At 41.6% G+C, this 14,875-nt stretch overlaps 2 protein-coding genes across 8 annotated transcripts in view; both read right to left on the reverse strand.

The window, feature by feature from the left end:
- The window catches only part of NCOA6 (nuclear receptor coactivator 6), a 78,261-nt gene extending 68,646 nt beyond the window's left edge, over nucleotides 1-9,615 (reverse strand). For 2 of the 5 annotated variants that reach the window (XM_056821967.1, XM_056821961.1), the window contains exon 1: nucleotides 9,438-9,602. The gene's annotated coding sequence lies outside the window, so the exon portion shown is untranslated. Of the gene's footprint in view, nucleotides 1-8,845; nucleotides 9,157-9,437 lie in introns of those variants that run through there. The other 3 variants (XM_056821954.1, XM_056821946.1, XM_001371441.5) reach the window with 3 other exon arrangements.
- Nucleotides 9,616-11,379: 1,764 nt separating this feature from the next.
- The window catches only part of GGT7 (gamma-glutamyltransferase 7), a 48,705-nt gene continuing 45,209 nt past the window's right edge, over nucleotides 11,380-14,875 (reverse strand). For all 3 annotated transcript variants that reach the window (XM_056822001.1, XM_056821997.1, XM_056822004.1), the window contains exons 14-15: nucleotides 14,474-14,573; nucleotides 11,380-12,182 (exon numbers count right to left, since the gene is read on the reverse strand). In XM_056822001.1, coding sequence (XP_056677979.1) covers nucleotides 12,019-12,182; nucleotides 14,474-14,573 — 264 coding nt within the window. In that variant the 3' untranslated portion in view covers nucleotides 11,380-12,018. The remainder of the gene's footprint in view (nucleotides 12,183-14,473; nucleotides 14,574-14,875) is intronic.

The following is a 14,875-nucleotide window of genomic DNA, read 5'->3' on the forward strand; positions in this document are numbered from 1 at the left end:
CTAGAACTCCTGGATCATTACATGCTATTAGGCAGTCCACTGAACATATCCAAGATATACTTATGGACCTGTCAAAGAACAATGAACTAGACTCAAATAGGAATAGGAAGAAGAAATTGGACTGTCTTTGGGAAATTGTGTAGCATAATCAATGATTCCAAGAGCTTTCTGATAGCACTAAAAACCATCTTTTGAATGCCAATAATCTTGCTATGTTCATGTGGCTGGAAATCATAGAATATCATAATGTAAAAAAAAAATCAAAATTTCTGAAAGAGATAAGGACAATAATCTAATGTTTTGATAAAGATCCAAGCTTTGGGGACAAGAATTGAACATCTGATAAAAACTGATTTTTTTTTTAAAGCAAAAAAACTAGAAAGCAGTTTGGCAGGAACTATACAGATACCAACATCTCACACTACATATCAAAATAAGGTCAAAATGAATAGGTGATTTAGACATAAAATGTGACATCATAACTAAATTAGGGAAGCATGGAACGTTTTACCTGTCAGTTCTATGGATAAGGGTAAAGTTTATGCCCAAACAATAGAATCACAGAAAGTAAAATGAATAATTTTGATTACACGAAATTAAAAAGGTTTTGAATAAGCAAAATCAGTGCATCAAAAATTCTAAGGAAAGCAGGGAACTGGGGGTAGGGGGTGAATTGCAACGATGATAGAATAATGATAAAGTCCTCATTGCTCAAAATACATAAGGAACTGAGCCAAGTTTATAAAAATAAGAGCCACTCCCCCAATTAATAAGTGGTCAAAATATATGAACAGTTTTCAGAGGAAGAAATCAAAGCTATCTATAGTTATATGAAAAATGTTCTAAATTACTACTGATTAGTGAAAAGCAAATTAAAACATCTCTGAGGTAACAATTCACACTTATTAGATTAGATAACATGACAGAAAAGGAAAAAGGAGAAATGCTGGAGAGGATATGGAGAAATAAGAGATACAAATGCACCACTGGTGGCCTTGTGAACTAGTCCAACCATTCTGGAGAGTAATTTGGAACTATGACCAAAGAACTATAAAACTGTAAATCCACTGGCTCAGCAATAACACTACTAGATCTGTATCCCAAAAAGATCAAAGAAAAGAGGGAAAGATCTATTTGTACAAAAGTATTCATAGCAGTTCTTTTCTTGTGATCACAAAGAAATGGAAATGGAGGGGATACCCACCAACTAGGAAATGTCTGAACAAGCTGTGATATATGATTGCAATGGAATATTAATGTGCTATGAGAAATGAAGAGGAAGATGGTTTCTGAATAACCTGGAAAGACATATGAACTAATACAAGGTGATGTGAACAGATGTTGTAAGGATGATCAGTGTAGAAGACTTGGCTGCTCTGATAAAGACAATGATCCAAAACAATTGCAATTCATTGATGAAAACTTATGATGAAAAATGCTTTCAACTTCCAGAGAGAACTGATAAAATCTTTTTTAAAATTTAATCAATTAATTTAGAAGATTTTCCCATAGTTTCATGATTCATGTTCTTTCCCTCTCCTCTCCCCCCCCCCCCCAGTCAATACAATTCCACTGGATTTTACTTGTGTCATTGATCAAGACCTATTTCCATGTTATTGATAATTGCACTAGGATGATCATTTAAAGTCTACATCCCCAATCATATTTCCATCTACCCATGTGATCAAGCAGTTGTTTTTCTTCTGTGTTTCTGTTCCCACAGTTCTTTCTCTGGGTGTAGATAGTGTTCTTTCTCATAAGTCCCTCTGGATTATCCTGGATCATTGCACTGCTGCTAGTAAAAAAGTCTATTACATTTGATTGTACCACAGTGTATCAGTCTCTGTATATAATGTTCTCCTGGTTCTGCTCCTTTCCCTCTGTATCAATTCCTGGAGGTCATTCCAGTTCACATGGAATTCCTCCAGGAGAACTGAAAATTCTGAGTACTTACTAAATCCTACTTTTTTCACTGTTGCTTTAATTTTTTTGACAACATGGCTAATATGGAAATGTTTTATATGACTTTGACATGTATCATTTTTATCATATTCCTTGCCTTCTCAAAAGGTGTGGGATGAACTAGAGGGAAGAAAAGAATGAGGAAAGGAGAGAATTTGGAAATCACTTTAAAAAAGTGAATGTTAAAAATAAATTTAAAAAAATTTATTTTCAAGAGATACATACATATATGGCAAAATTAGTACACTAATGCATTGCTGATGGAGTTGTGAATTGATCCAACCATTCTGAAAGGCAATTTGGAACTATGCTTAAAGGGATTTAAAAGATTGCCTGCCCTTTGATCCAGCCATACCACTACTGGATTTGTATCCCCAAAAGATAAGGAAAAAGACTTGTACAAAAATATTTATAGCTGCATTCTTTATGGTGGCAAAAAATTGGAAAAGGCGGGGGGCGCGCGCGCAGGTGAGGCATACATCGATTGGGGAATAGTTGAACAAATTGTGGTATATGTTGGTGATATTGTCCTGAAAGGAATAATGAACTGGAGGAATTTCATGTGAACTGGAATGACCTCAAGGAACTGATGCAAAGTGAAAGGAGCAGAACCAGGAGAACATTATACACAGAGACTGATACACTGTGGCACAATCAAACATAATGGACTTCTCTACCAGCAGCAATGCAATGACCCAGGACGATCCAAAGGGACTTATGAGAAAGAACACTATCCACATTCAGAGAAAGAACTGTGGGAACAGAAATGCAGAAGAAAAACAACTGTTTAATCACATAGTTCGATGGGGATATGATTGACTCTAAATGATCACTCTATAACAAATATTAATAATATAAAAATAGGTCTTGATCAATGATACATGTAAAACCCAGTGGAATTGCTCGTTGGCTATAGGAGGGAAGAAGGAGGAGGCGAGAGAAAGAACATGAATCATGTAACCATGGAAAAATATTCTTAATTGTTTTTTTAATTAAATAAAATATTATAAGCTATAAAAAGATACATATAGTAATCAAAAGTAGGTTTCTACTTATTAACAATCATTACTTGGGCACAAGAAGTAGAATAAAAGAAAAATGTAGTTTGAAAGATACCAACTAGGGGATGATCAGTCATGGGATGGCCCCTTTTACCTGTGATGTAAAAAGTCCTAAAGGAAAGTGGCCAGTGTATCAGATAAATTTATGGAAAGACGAGGTCAAAAATCACACAAGAAGACATGAGATGTCATGAGCTGTATTATTAGAAAAAGTACCCATATCAATTAAATTATAGAACCACGAAAGGACAATCATCATCTCAGATTTTTCTAGTGCCTTAAGATTTACAAAGTGCTCTCTGCACAACAAACCCATGAGGTAGGTAATATAAGCATTATCATCACTGTCCTACAGATGAGGAAACTGAGGCAAAGTTAATGCCCAAGTTCATATACATAGATGAAAACTCAGATTTCCTATTTCTATAACTATTGTTTTTTTATTTTAGTACATTTCTTCTGCCTCTCTGACCTGTAAAAGTGATTTAGGTTAGACGTATGAATATTAACAATGCAAGGAAACTGCTGATTGGGAGCTAGTATATCCCTCAGTAGTTCTGTTGGGTCATCTGACTTGAAAAGGTCCTATCAGGGGCAGCTGGGTAGCTCAATATGAGAGCCAGGCCTGAGACAGGAGGTCTTAGATTCAAATCTGACCTCAGACACTTCCCAGCTGTGTGTCCCTGGGCAAGTCACTTAACCCCCCATTGATTCCAAGACAGAAGTTAAGGGTTTTAAAAAAAAAGAAAAGAGAGAAAGAAAAGATAAAGTTCTATCACAGAGTGAGCCCCAACTGGCTCTGCTAAAGTTTTAGCATAAGGAGTCCTAAAGCAAGAGACACAAGTATCATTAGGTAGCCCACATGGAAAGTGGATTTATTTCAAGTGAAAGAGTCCAGAAAATATCTGGGGACTAGGTGAAGAAGGCACTGCCAGAACAATAGAACTAACCAAGATCATCTCTACAGTAAAAGGGATGGGTGACTCTCACCTATCTAAACTAGTGGCTTGGAGCCTACATCTAGGCACTCAAGACAAGACTGCATTATTCCATTCACCTCATCCTTTTTGTTTTTTGTTGCCCATTTTCTGAGTGCAGAGCACAACTGCAGGAGCTAAAGAAGCTCTCAGACATAAATTAATTCAGAAGGTCTTAATCTAGGGTTAATTAAAAAAAATTTGATAACTGAATTTCAATGAAGTTGGCTTCCTTTGTAATTGTATATATTTTATTTTATTCATTTAAGATCATGATTTTGGGAGGGATCTACAGGTTTTACCTAATTGCTAAAGAAGTTTGATCAAGAAAAAGCTAAGAATCCCTGGCCTAGAGAATAAAATATAAACTTAACCTGGTACTTAAGTTCTTCCACATCCTCCTTCCTTTCTGAAATTTCCATTATACTCTACATTCCAGCCAAACTGGACCAGTAGTTCTTAATGTCATCTCTTTCCTCTATGCAATCAATCCTCCAAGTCTGGAATTAATTCCCCTCTTCATTTCTGCCTTTCAGAATCCATGAAGGTTCAAATTCAAATGCCTTTCTAGATTCCTCTGACCTTCAATCCCCTCCCACCCTCAAATCCCAGGTGAATGTCTTCTCTTGCTCCTCTAACTTGTCATATGTCATTATTACCCAACAGACAGTAAGTTACTCAAATAAATGAAAAAGAGTTTATCAATTTATTATACTAAGTACTAGACACTGTGCTAAGTATCTGGAATATATATATGGGGGGGGGGCAAAAAAAAACAAGACAAGGAGCAGCTAGGTGGCTCAGTGAATTGAGAACCAGGCACAGTGACAGGAGGACCTGGGTTCAAATCTAACCTCAGATATTTCCTACCAATGTGATCCTGAGCAAGTCACTTAACTCCCATTGCCTAGTCTACCACTCTTCTATCCTGGACCCAATATTTAATATTGATTCTAAAATGGAAGGGAAGAGTTTGTAGAAAAGAAAAGAAAGGGGGAAAAAATAGTCTCGGGGCAACTAGGGAGCACTGAATATAAGAGTGCTAGGCCTAGAATCTGGAGGATCTGGGTTCAAACCTAATCTCAGTCACTTCCCAGCTGTGTGACCTTGAGTAAATTATTTAATCCCCTTTGCCTAGACTTTTCCAAGCTCCTGCCTTGGAACCATAGACTATTCATTCTAATGCAGAAGGTTATGGGTTAAAAAAAAAAGTCCTTGACCTCAAGCAACTCACATTTTCTAATAGGAGAGGAAAACATATATAGGAAAGTGGTGGACAATTTTGGTCAGGAAAGATGGTCATGATATAATTTTTCATCTTTATATCCTTAGTATCTAACCTGCCTTGGACATTATAGGCACTTACTAGGTATTTTTAAAAATTGAATTAATTTATTCACTCACTCATTCAATGCATACTTATTAAGTATCTATGTGCAAATACAGTGTCAGGTGCTAGAAAGATTTAGTTTAGATCAGGCAAGTTTATGTAAATTCCCTCATGAAACAGACTTTCTAGTAGAGAGATAAACATATACATAACTTAACCCAACAAATGCATTAAAGTATGTAGTGTTCCATTGGCTCATTTTTACAGATAAGGAACTTGAGGCTCAAAGAGGTTAAGTGGCTTATCCAAGTTCTTACAGGTTTTAACTGGCAGAACTAAGATACTTGAGCCCAGACCTTCTGGCTCCAAATTAACTTCTTTTTCCACTCCAAAAACTGTAACTTTTTATAAAATTAAATTAAATCAAAGCAGCTTGGAAATAATCACATCACCATCAAAAGGGATTATAACTGCATAGGAAAAATACAAAAGGTTAGAATGGCATTGAGGTACTGATTTTGAATATTTCATGAAGAGAAAAATGAAACTTAATTTTAAAAAAGTCAAATTTTTCAAAGCAAAATGATATACGTTTCTCCCTATCCTGGACTATATTGCTGCTGAAATACTTGACAATAGTCTGTGAAATTTCATATAACTGAAATATTTAAGATACTTTCAGAGTAAGTGAATTTTTTAAATGATGTGAGTAAATAAGAAAATTTTCATCTCCCCAAACAAGAGTCATAGGGTAAAGGATAGTGAACTGGATTTGCAGTAAGAAAGACCCCAAATTAAATCCTGCCTAAGATAGTTATTAGCTGTATTGCTGAGCAAATCTGTTAACTTCCATCTGCCTTAATTTTCTCATTTGTAAAATGGGGATTAATAAAAGAACCTTTGTTGTTATGTTGTTATGATGATCAAATGAGATGATATATGTAAAGCACTTTGTAAACCTTAATGTGCTGGTATATAGATATAGATATAGATATACACATATATATGTAAGTTAGAAAGAAAAAAAAATGCTTTGAGATCTGGAAAGTGTTATTGAACAGAGAAAACTTCATGGATGAGGTGAAAACTGAGTTGAGAACTAACAAATTAGTAGGGATTCAATAGAAGAAAACAATGAGAACAATCAGGGGACAGAAAGGCAGGAGAGCATATCATGTATGTGAGTAATGCAATTTGGATCAAATATGACAGGCACAGAGGGGAGTAAAAACAAGGCTAAAAAGGTAGGAAGTCCCAAACCATAGAAGACCTCAAACTCCTGGCAAAGAAGTCTGAACTTTACTTGATAGTCAACAGAAAATCATTAAAGTTTCTTGAGCAGAAAAGAAACATGATCTATCTATTAATATTTTGGCATTAACATTGAAGGATAGATTCGAGAAGATAGAAAGCACCTGAAATAGGACAAGTGTATAGAAATGAGGACCTGTACTAGAATGATATCACTAGGAAGAATGGATGGATGAGATGTTGCAAAGGAATGGGCAGACCTTGGTACCTAGATGGATATGAGAGATGAGGAAAAGTAAAGACTAAGGCTTTTGAACAAAGGAGGCACAGTGAATGGTGGTGGCACAGTCAAAAATAGGAAAGACAGCAAGGAAGCCCAAAGAAAAGAAATAAGTTTGGTTTTGAATATGTTAGTTTGGGGTGCCAAGAGGACATCCAGGTGAAGCTTTTTTGTAGGCAACTGGACGTTCAGGTCTAGAGATCAGAATATAGATCAGGATTAGAAATATAGATTTTAGAGTTATCTGGATAGAGTGGGAGTCAATGTTAGCTTTTCAGTAGAAAATGTCGAAAGAATTTAAAAGGGCTGAATACAGACGATTGGGGAATATCCATTAAGGGACAGAGACTAGGCTGAGGAGGTAGTGAAGGAAGGGTACAGAAAAAGTTTGAAAAGTTAAGAGAATCACTGGAATTCAATAGAAAAGGGTGGTCAATGGTATCAAAAGACACTGACAGATCAAAGAGGATGAGAACCATTTGATAATTGACTTGATGATTACAATGGTGAGCCTAGAAAGTTTTCAGTAGATAGATGGGAACTAAAATGCCACCTTAAAAGACAGAATGAGTAATGAGGATGTGTAGACATCTCATGTGGACAACCTTTCAAGATATTTAGCAGTATAAGGAAAAACAGAAAGATGGAATGGTAGCTATATAGAAGTGGATGGGTCAAATAAAGTTCTTGGTTAAGTATGTGAAGAAATGAACATATCTGTAAACTAATGAGAAGGTACCAGTGGAGGAAAGCTAGAAGATGAATAACTAAGAGGGGCTGACTTCTTAAGTAAAAGTGATCAGCCCTAGGAAGAAGTCAGAATACTTTACTTCAGTGACTGGAGGGAAGGAGATTATGAGCAATCTGAAAAGGGCAAAAGAAGTTAGTTCTTCTTAGTGAAAGGAAAGGGGTCAGAAAAGAAAAGGTAAGAATCAATGACAAAGGAAGCAAGAGTTGATAAGATTTGAGTATACACTCATAAAGTCAGAGCATTAATCCAATCCTTTAATTTTACTGTTGGAGAAACTGAGCTCCAGGTGAAAGATTAAATCACATATCTAGGTAGTGGCAGAGCCTGAACTACCATCCCACAGTCCAATGTCTTTCCAACACCATTATACTGCTTCATAGAATAGATAAATTTCCCCAATGCACAGGTTTAATAATCAGGCCATTTGTCTACTCAAACCCTTTAACTGCTCTTTACAGCTAAAGAAATAACTCCTCTCTGGCTTTAGCCTTTCACAACTTGATCTCAATCTATCCTTACAACTTTCATATATACTATTCTCCTCAATCTACAGTACAACCAAACTGGCGTTCCCTCTGTTCTTCATACATGGCATCTTTTTGTGGCTTTATATTATGCCTGGAATACATTTCCACCACATGGAATCCTCTCATTTCTTCCAAGAAGCAACTCAAACATGACTTCCTACCCCAATCTTTCCTTATACCTCCTGTTAGCACCCTCCTTCCCTACCTTGTGTTTTTTTGGATTTAGTCTGTATATTCTTAAACAAGGTGTCCCAAAATTCTAAGTGCAGTTTTAAGTCTTTAAAGCACTATTTCAAGCTCTCTGAAGGCAAAAACCTTTTAAAAATATATATTTATGTATATGCATATTTTTCTAAATATACACAGTTGGGTATTTGTGTACATATACAAATATATATTCCCAGAACCTTGCATGGTGTTCTGTACATTTAATGTACACATTTAAATCATATTAAATTCAGAGGACTCATAGTGGGGTGCCTATACACTCAGTATTCCTGACTCCAAACTCCTTACTTCCAAATCACACCCAGGGTCCTATACCTTGCTTCCTCTCCCCCTCCGATGACGACCTCCCCGTGTGACCCCGTACTCGGATAGGGGAGGAGGGATGCTGCCCTGGGTTATTCTCCCTACATAATGCCATCGCTCCTTTGTACACACAGCCAGGCCCCGAGCATCTCGAGGCTTCATTTCTTCTCCCCACCTTAAGGGACTCGGAATCCTCTGGGAGGGAGGGAGAAGCCGCTTCCTTTGTAGCTCCTGCCCGCCCGCTGTCAAACTCCTTCGGCCGGGGTTCTGCCTCAGTGGCCCTCCGGTCTCCTTCCTTCCCTCGGTCCCTGCCCCCGGAGCACACTAGCATACACGCACTGGCCAGGCAGTCCCGGCACACAATGAAGTGGGCCTGCCCTGTACGCTTGAGCCGGAGCTCCGACACCTGCCTCCCCCGGCCCAGGCCGGGGTTTGGGAGGCGGAGTTCGCACTCCAGCACCGCCGGGGGATTTCCCCCCTCCCCGCCGCAGGACAGGCCCTGGCCCACCTCCACCCCCACCCTCCCGGCCCCGACCCCCCGCAGGCCGGGGCCAGCTCCCCAACATGGCGGCGGCGGCGGGGACGCGAGCTAGCCCGGCTGCGGGTGGCTGGCGGCGGGCGGGCGGCGGCTCCCGGCGGGGCCTGTCATCTGCCCCGCGCGGCGGCGCCATTTTCCCGGAGCCAGGGACGAAGCTGGTCCCATTCGCGTCCCGCCCCGTCCCACCCCACCCCCCAGGACCCGGCCCGAGCTCTAGCCTCTGCCTCACCTGCGGCCCGGCCAGGGGCCTCCGACGGCGGCCCACTATGGCTCGTGGCCTGCGAGCGCCGCTCTGTCCGTCCCGCGGCCCGGAGAGCCGGACAGCGGGACACGGGGACTCCCGGACCCGGCAGCGGCCTCAGACCCGGCGGGGAGGGGGAGGGGAGGGGACCGGGGCCCGGGAGGGGGAGGGGAGGGGGAGGGGGAGGAGCGGGGCGGGGCCGGGCAGGCGGGGGCCTCGTGCACGTGACCGGAGCGAACGTCCCCGGGAGCTCTAGGTGGCTGCACGCAAGCGCGCCCGGGCCCGCCCCGCCCCACCCCGCCCCGCCCTGATCCCTCCTGGATGGAACTCCGATTTTTCCCCCATCCTCAGCTGTTTTTCTTTCCCGATCCTCCGGTTGTCTATCCTCCAATCCTTGGTCCTTCTTTTCTTTAGGCCGCATCCCGCATCCCCCGACTCCCCGTAGTCCAGAGCCCACTGTACCCTCCCTCTTTTCGCAATCCCTAACTTGAGTGGGCAATATCCCCTCTGCTTTGCCCTGTCAGGGAAATGGTAGGGCGGGAATTGGTCTTGTCCTTCTGCCTCGGTCGTTGGTTCTCCAGAACCTAGGCCCTCTGCGTTTTGGCCCATAGCCTGTCCTCTAGAAATGTTGAAGGGGCGGTGACAGAAACAGTCCAAAATCTTCCAGGGTGGTCCAGGTCCTAAAGCTTCTGAGGCTTCATGACTCTCATGGACTTGTGCCTTTAGGGATTTCTGTCCTCAGCTCTGGCACTTACATTCTGAATGAATCTGGCTCAAGCACCTTCTTTCTGAGACTGGATGGCTTCAATTCCCTTCCAGGTTTAAAATCCTATATCTTCCAAGTTAAATTTTGGGTCCTGGTGGAGCATCTAAGTAGGGTAATAAGATCAAAGGACTTAGCACTGGAGTGGCCCATTGAGAAGCTAGAGACAGAGGACTGAAATTAGGGAGAGAGGTTGGGGCTGGAGAGAGGAGTCATCCACCCTAAAGAAATAATCTGGCGGGGGGGGGGGGGGGGGGGGGGGAGGCCAGCAGGATTGACTCAAAAATGGACCTATATCTGAGGTCATTGTTGACATTTAAGAGCAGGGTTATTTATCAGATGACATAGAAAGAGTACTAGGTTAGGAGTCTGGAGGCTAAGATGTATGAGATTAACATAAATTGACATAGATTGACATTCAAGAATGTTTAGCCCTGAAAAGAAAAGACTTAGGAGAAACATGATCAGTGTCTTTAGGTATTTGAGGAGCTGTCATATGAAGAGGGCATAGCTTTGTTCTACTCAGCTGCAGAGAACAGATGTAGGAGCAATGGGGATGGAAGTTATATCTGAGAGTCAGTAAAAGGAGAGACTTGCAAACATGGAGAGTTCCACCTTTAAAAGTTTTTCTTCAGTTCCAAGATAGACTAGATGACCTCTGGGGTTCCTTTCAACTATTGTATTTTGTGCTTTGAGTACAATCTCTATTTACTCTCTATTTACTCAAGGCTGAGGAATTTAGGCATGTGATTTTCCCTCTCTGGGCCTCAGTTTCCACCTCTGTACAATGAGGTCAATAAAAGTTTCCAGCATCAATGTTTAATGGTTCATGAGGAAGAAAGAGCCTCAATGACACGTGCCTCAGTCCATCCCACTTCAGGGACACAGCCTATCAGAGACTAAGGAAAATTAAGTGCAGACATCCACTTTCCCTCCTTCCGGTCCTCCCTTGGTGAACTTCACAGGACTGAAATGTTTAATGGAGTGAATTAGGGGTAACATTGCCCAGAGGTAGAGAGATGGTCTAAAAGGCCTCTGAGGTTGCAGATAGCCTAAAGTGCTCAAATTAGAAGCCTAAGTGAAATGAGATTTCTCTCTCCCAAAAATTCAGCCATCTGTCCCAACTTTGACCTGGAGACCAGCTAACAGACCAAGCCAGAGATAAGGTTTCTTAAGCAACTTTCTCTTTAATTCCTCTTGGGAAGTGGAAGCCCCTGAGCTGTTTCCCCCACCCCATCCCACCCTTATGTGGCCCCTTCTCCCTTCACCTCTCCCTCAGATCCTTCCTACTTCTGGGAAAGAGAGAAGGAGAATGAGGGCCCCTTGCTCCTGGATGGTCAGTTTAAAAAAACCAAGTCAGTTAAGAAATGAGACAGAGGAGAGGGGAGGGGCAAGATGCAGAGGGTTGGTAGATAGGAGGATGGGTAGGGCCACCTGGGTGTTTTGTGTTTGTTTTTGTTTTTTTTTTTAAGCAAGCATTTCCCTAAGCCTCTCAAGAGTGGGAAGTATTGGAAGGAGGCAGAATCTTTCTTCTTTTCTTCTTGCCTGAGGTCTGTCAGGCCACACCCATCAACTGTGGAATTTGTCAATTATTCTGGAATTGTGTTTGATATAAATCTCCTCTGGTCCCCAGGCCCAGGGCAGAGCTTGAAGGCACCAATGGGAGCCTCAGGTCCTCAGACCCACTCAGTGCCAGTCCCCTACCTCCCTCCCTTGCCCAGGGGGAGGCAGGGCTCCAAGGGGCTCTTGGAACATGCAAAGGGGTATTTGTGCTGCAGTGCCTGTCCCTGCCCCACCCACCCACCCCTATAAGATGGTGGCACCCGCTCCATCAGGGCTTCGAGGGTCCTTCACCCCAATGATGAAGTTGTTGGTTCTCCGGCCTCCATGGACCCAGGACAGAACATCTACCTTCTCAACCCGGTGGCCCCGAGCTTCTAGGAACTCAACCTCTTCCTCTGTGAATTCACCTGAAAAAAATCATATAGAACAAATTCAATTCACCAAGCATTTATGAAGTACTTCCTCTGTACAGAATTCTCTTCTGATTGTTCAGTAAACCCATGTAAACACACAATCACTGGCCAAGGGGATTTGTTCTTCAGGGCTTGTCTGTCCCGAGCAAGTAAATCCTCATCATTTTCCAAAATTCTTTCTAGTCTCCCAAATCCTAACAATCTTCAGAGATCAGATTGAAAGAGCAAATTCCCCTGAGGGAATTATAAACTGTCAGGGTAGGAAAGGACCTTAGAAACCATCTCCAATCCCCACATTTTACACATGAAACAACTGAAGACTGGTTAACTCTGGGACTTGCCCAAGGTCATAAAACTAGTTATCAGTCATTAACATTAGTCCAACTTCCCTGTTTTACAGAACAAATTGATTATCTACTCTGGGTCACTTAGTGACTTTAGGTAATTTAAGAAGGAATATCATTTTAGCAGCAGGACCATAGGAGACACTGGAAAAGGGATGAGGGGTTTAAAGCACTATACCAATTAAGAGGCTACAGAATTAGTCCAGGCCCAGGAGAAACGTAATAAAGGTGAAAGAAAGGAGGTCACATGACTACTGTCACAGATAAATTGGTGTGAATGAGGGGGTGGGGCATTTAGTCCAACCCATATCATTTTAAAGGTGGGGAGCCTAAGTCATGAGGAAAGGGAAGTGGCTGAGATTTGCTCTGAGGGCTTAGGGCTAAATCTCAAAGTACTTTGCAAGAATAGTCTTTGGGAGGTGGGAGGCAAGAAAAGAAGGAGATCAGAAGGAAGGGTTAGAGGGCATCATAGAGGTAAGAAATGGCAGAGAAAGGGGCAACTGTTGATGTCATGAAAAGATTTTACTGACAGCAACTCTGTCATCAACTGTCTATAGGTTATCTGTCCAGGCATTGCTTAAAAGTCTGCAGAGGACCTGCCCAAGAGGACCCTCCCCAAATCTGGGAGGGCTCTAAACCCAGAAAAGAGAGAGGAATAGCCAATCTCAATAAAGAAGGGTCACATTTAAACTGGGGTAGAGAAGACTAGGGCTTGTAACCAATATATAGATGAACTTGACTTTTAATCCTTTGTTTTCAAACAGCAGCAATTTAAAAGGCTATACCATCTTCTTAGCATTTTCCAGTTTATTTCCTTCCAAAAACAACCCAGAAGAAGCTTAAGCAAGTAGTTGTCTCATCTTAGTTTCCCATTGAGTCCAACTCTTCGTGACCCCATTTGGATTTTTTTTTTGGCAAAGATGCCATTTCCTTCCCTTTACAGGTGAGGAAACTGAGGCACAGTTAAGTGACAAGGTTACATAGCTAGTAAGTATCTGAACCTAAATTTGAACTCAGGAGGATGGGTCTTCCTGACTCCAGGCCCAACATCCTATCCATTGAGTCACCTAACTACAAGCATCTTGACTTAGAAAGGCGCATATTAACATTACCTAAGTTCTATTATTTTAATTTATTTTGTTAAATGTTTTCCAATGACATTGCAAAGATTCTGGAGCACTCTAGTTTTGGGAGCTGCATTTCACCCACTGGTCCCAAGTTCAACACCTGTGTTCTAGACAGCTCTCTAAGACAAAAAGGTAGCAGAGGAAGAAATTTATCACAGGTTTGCTCCTTACTTCTTTGCTACAAGCTCTCTGAGGACAGAGGAAGGATATAATTGGAAATGAATACAAAACAAAAATAAAATCTATCAATTCAAATTTTTAAAAGAGTGGTTCAGAGAAACTGTGTCCCCAAATAATAAATGGCAATGATAGCAGCTCTTGGCTAAAGCTTTCTTTCCTCCAAAAGTTCCAGAGTAGATAATGAAAGGCTTATTATCTCTGCAAAGTTGACAATGCATCTAGGATAGGGGGAAATTGACTAAGTAATGAATCAATTAACAAGTATTTTATTAAGCACTTACAACTGCCAGGCACAATGTTAATGAGTAGAGACACAGACACAAAACCCACATAATCTCTCTAAAGATCCAAGAAATTCCCAGGTGTCTCAGCAGGTGGATGTCCTGGGGTTGGGGTATAGAGGGATTGGTATATGTGCGTGCCTGTATCTGTAGTAGATGGTGTGAGTGTGAGTGTGTGTGTGTGTGTGTGTGTGTGTGTATTTGCAGGGATGGTCTAAGGCAGAAGATGGAAACTGAAGCCTAAAAGCTCCCTTCCCAAGAGGCTTTATAGCTTGGGGGTTGTACCTGCTGGTCTAGCCCACCTAGACTTCAGAATCAGGACCCCACCAGCCTGCCCTTCTCCCTGTACTCACTGTCCACCTGGAGGATGTTGGATTGGAGCTCGGGGTGGAGGCGCCCTAGGGATAGGCTGTCACTCAGATTTCTGTTCATGGTCAGCACGTTCACCAGGACCTGCAGGATGCCACAGAGGTAAGGGGTGCATATAACCAGGGTATAACCCCAAAGAACCCAGGCAAATCAGCCCTTACAGCTATAAAGCATTTTATACTTTTAGGTGCTAGGTGGTACAAGTAATAAAGAAAGGAGTGCACTGGAATTAGCTCAACAAGTGCTCACAAGTGCCAACTGTTAACTTTTCAGTATGAGCATGTACAGCTTTGAAATCAGTAAATAATGCAAGTCAAAGCTTGATTTGTGGTTTTGTTGATTGTTTAGACTTAAGAAAATGATGGAGAAAATGTTATTAATGTGGA

The sequence above is a fragment of the Monodelphis domestica genome, chromosome 1, assembly GCF_027887165.1.
Source record: "Monodelphis domestica isolate mMonDom1 chromosome 1, mMonDom1.pri, whole genome shotgun sequence".
In the NCBI taxonomy this organism is placed as follows: Eukaryota; Metazoa; Chordata; class Mammalia; order Didelphimorphia; family Didelphidae; genus Monodelphis; species Monodelphis domestica.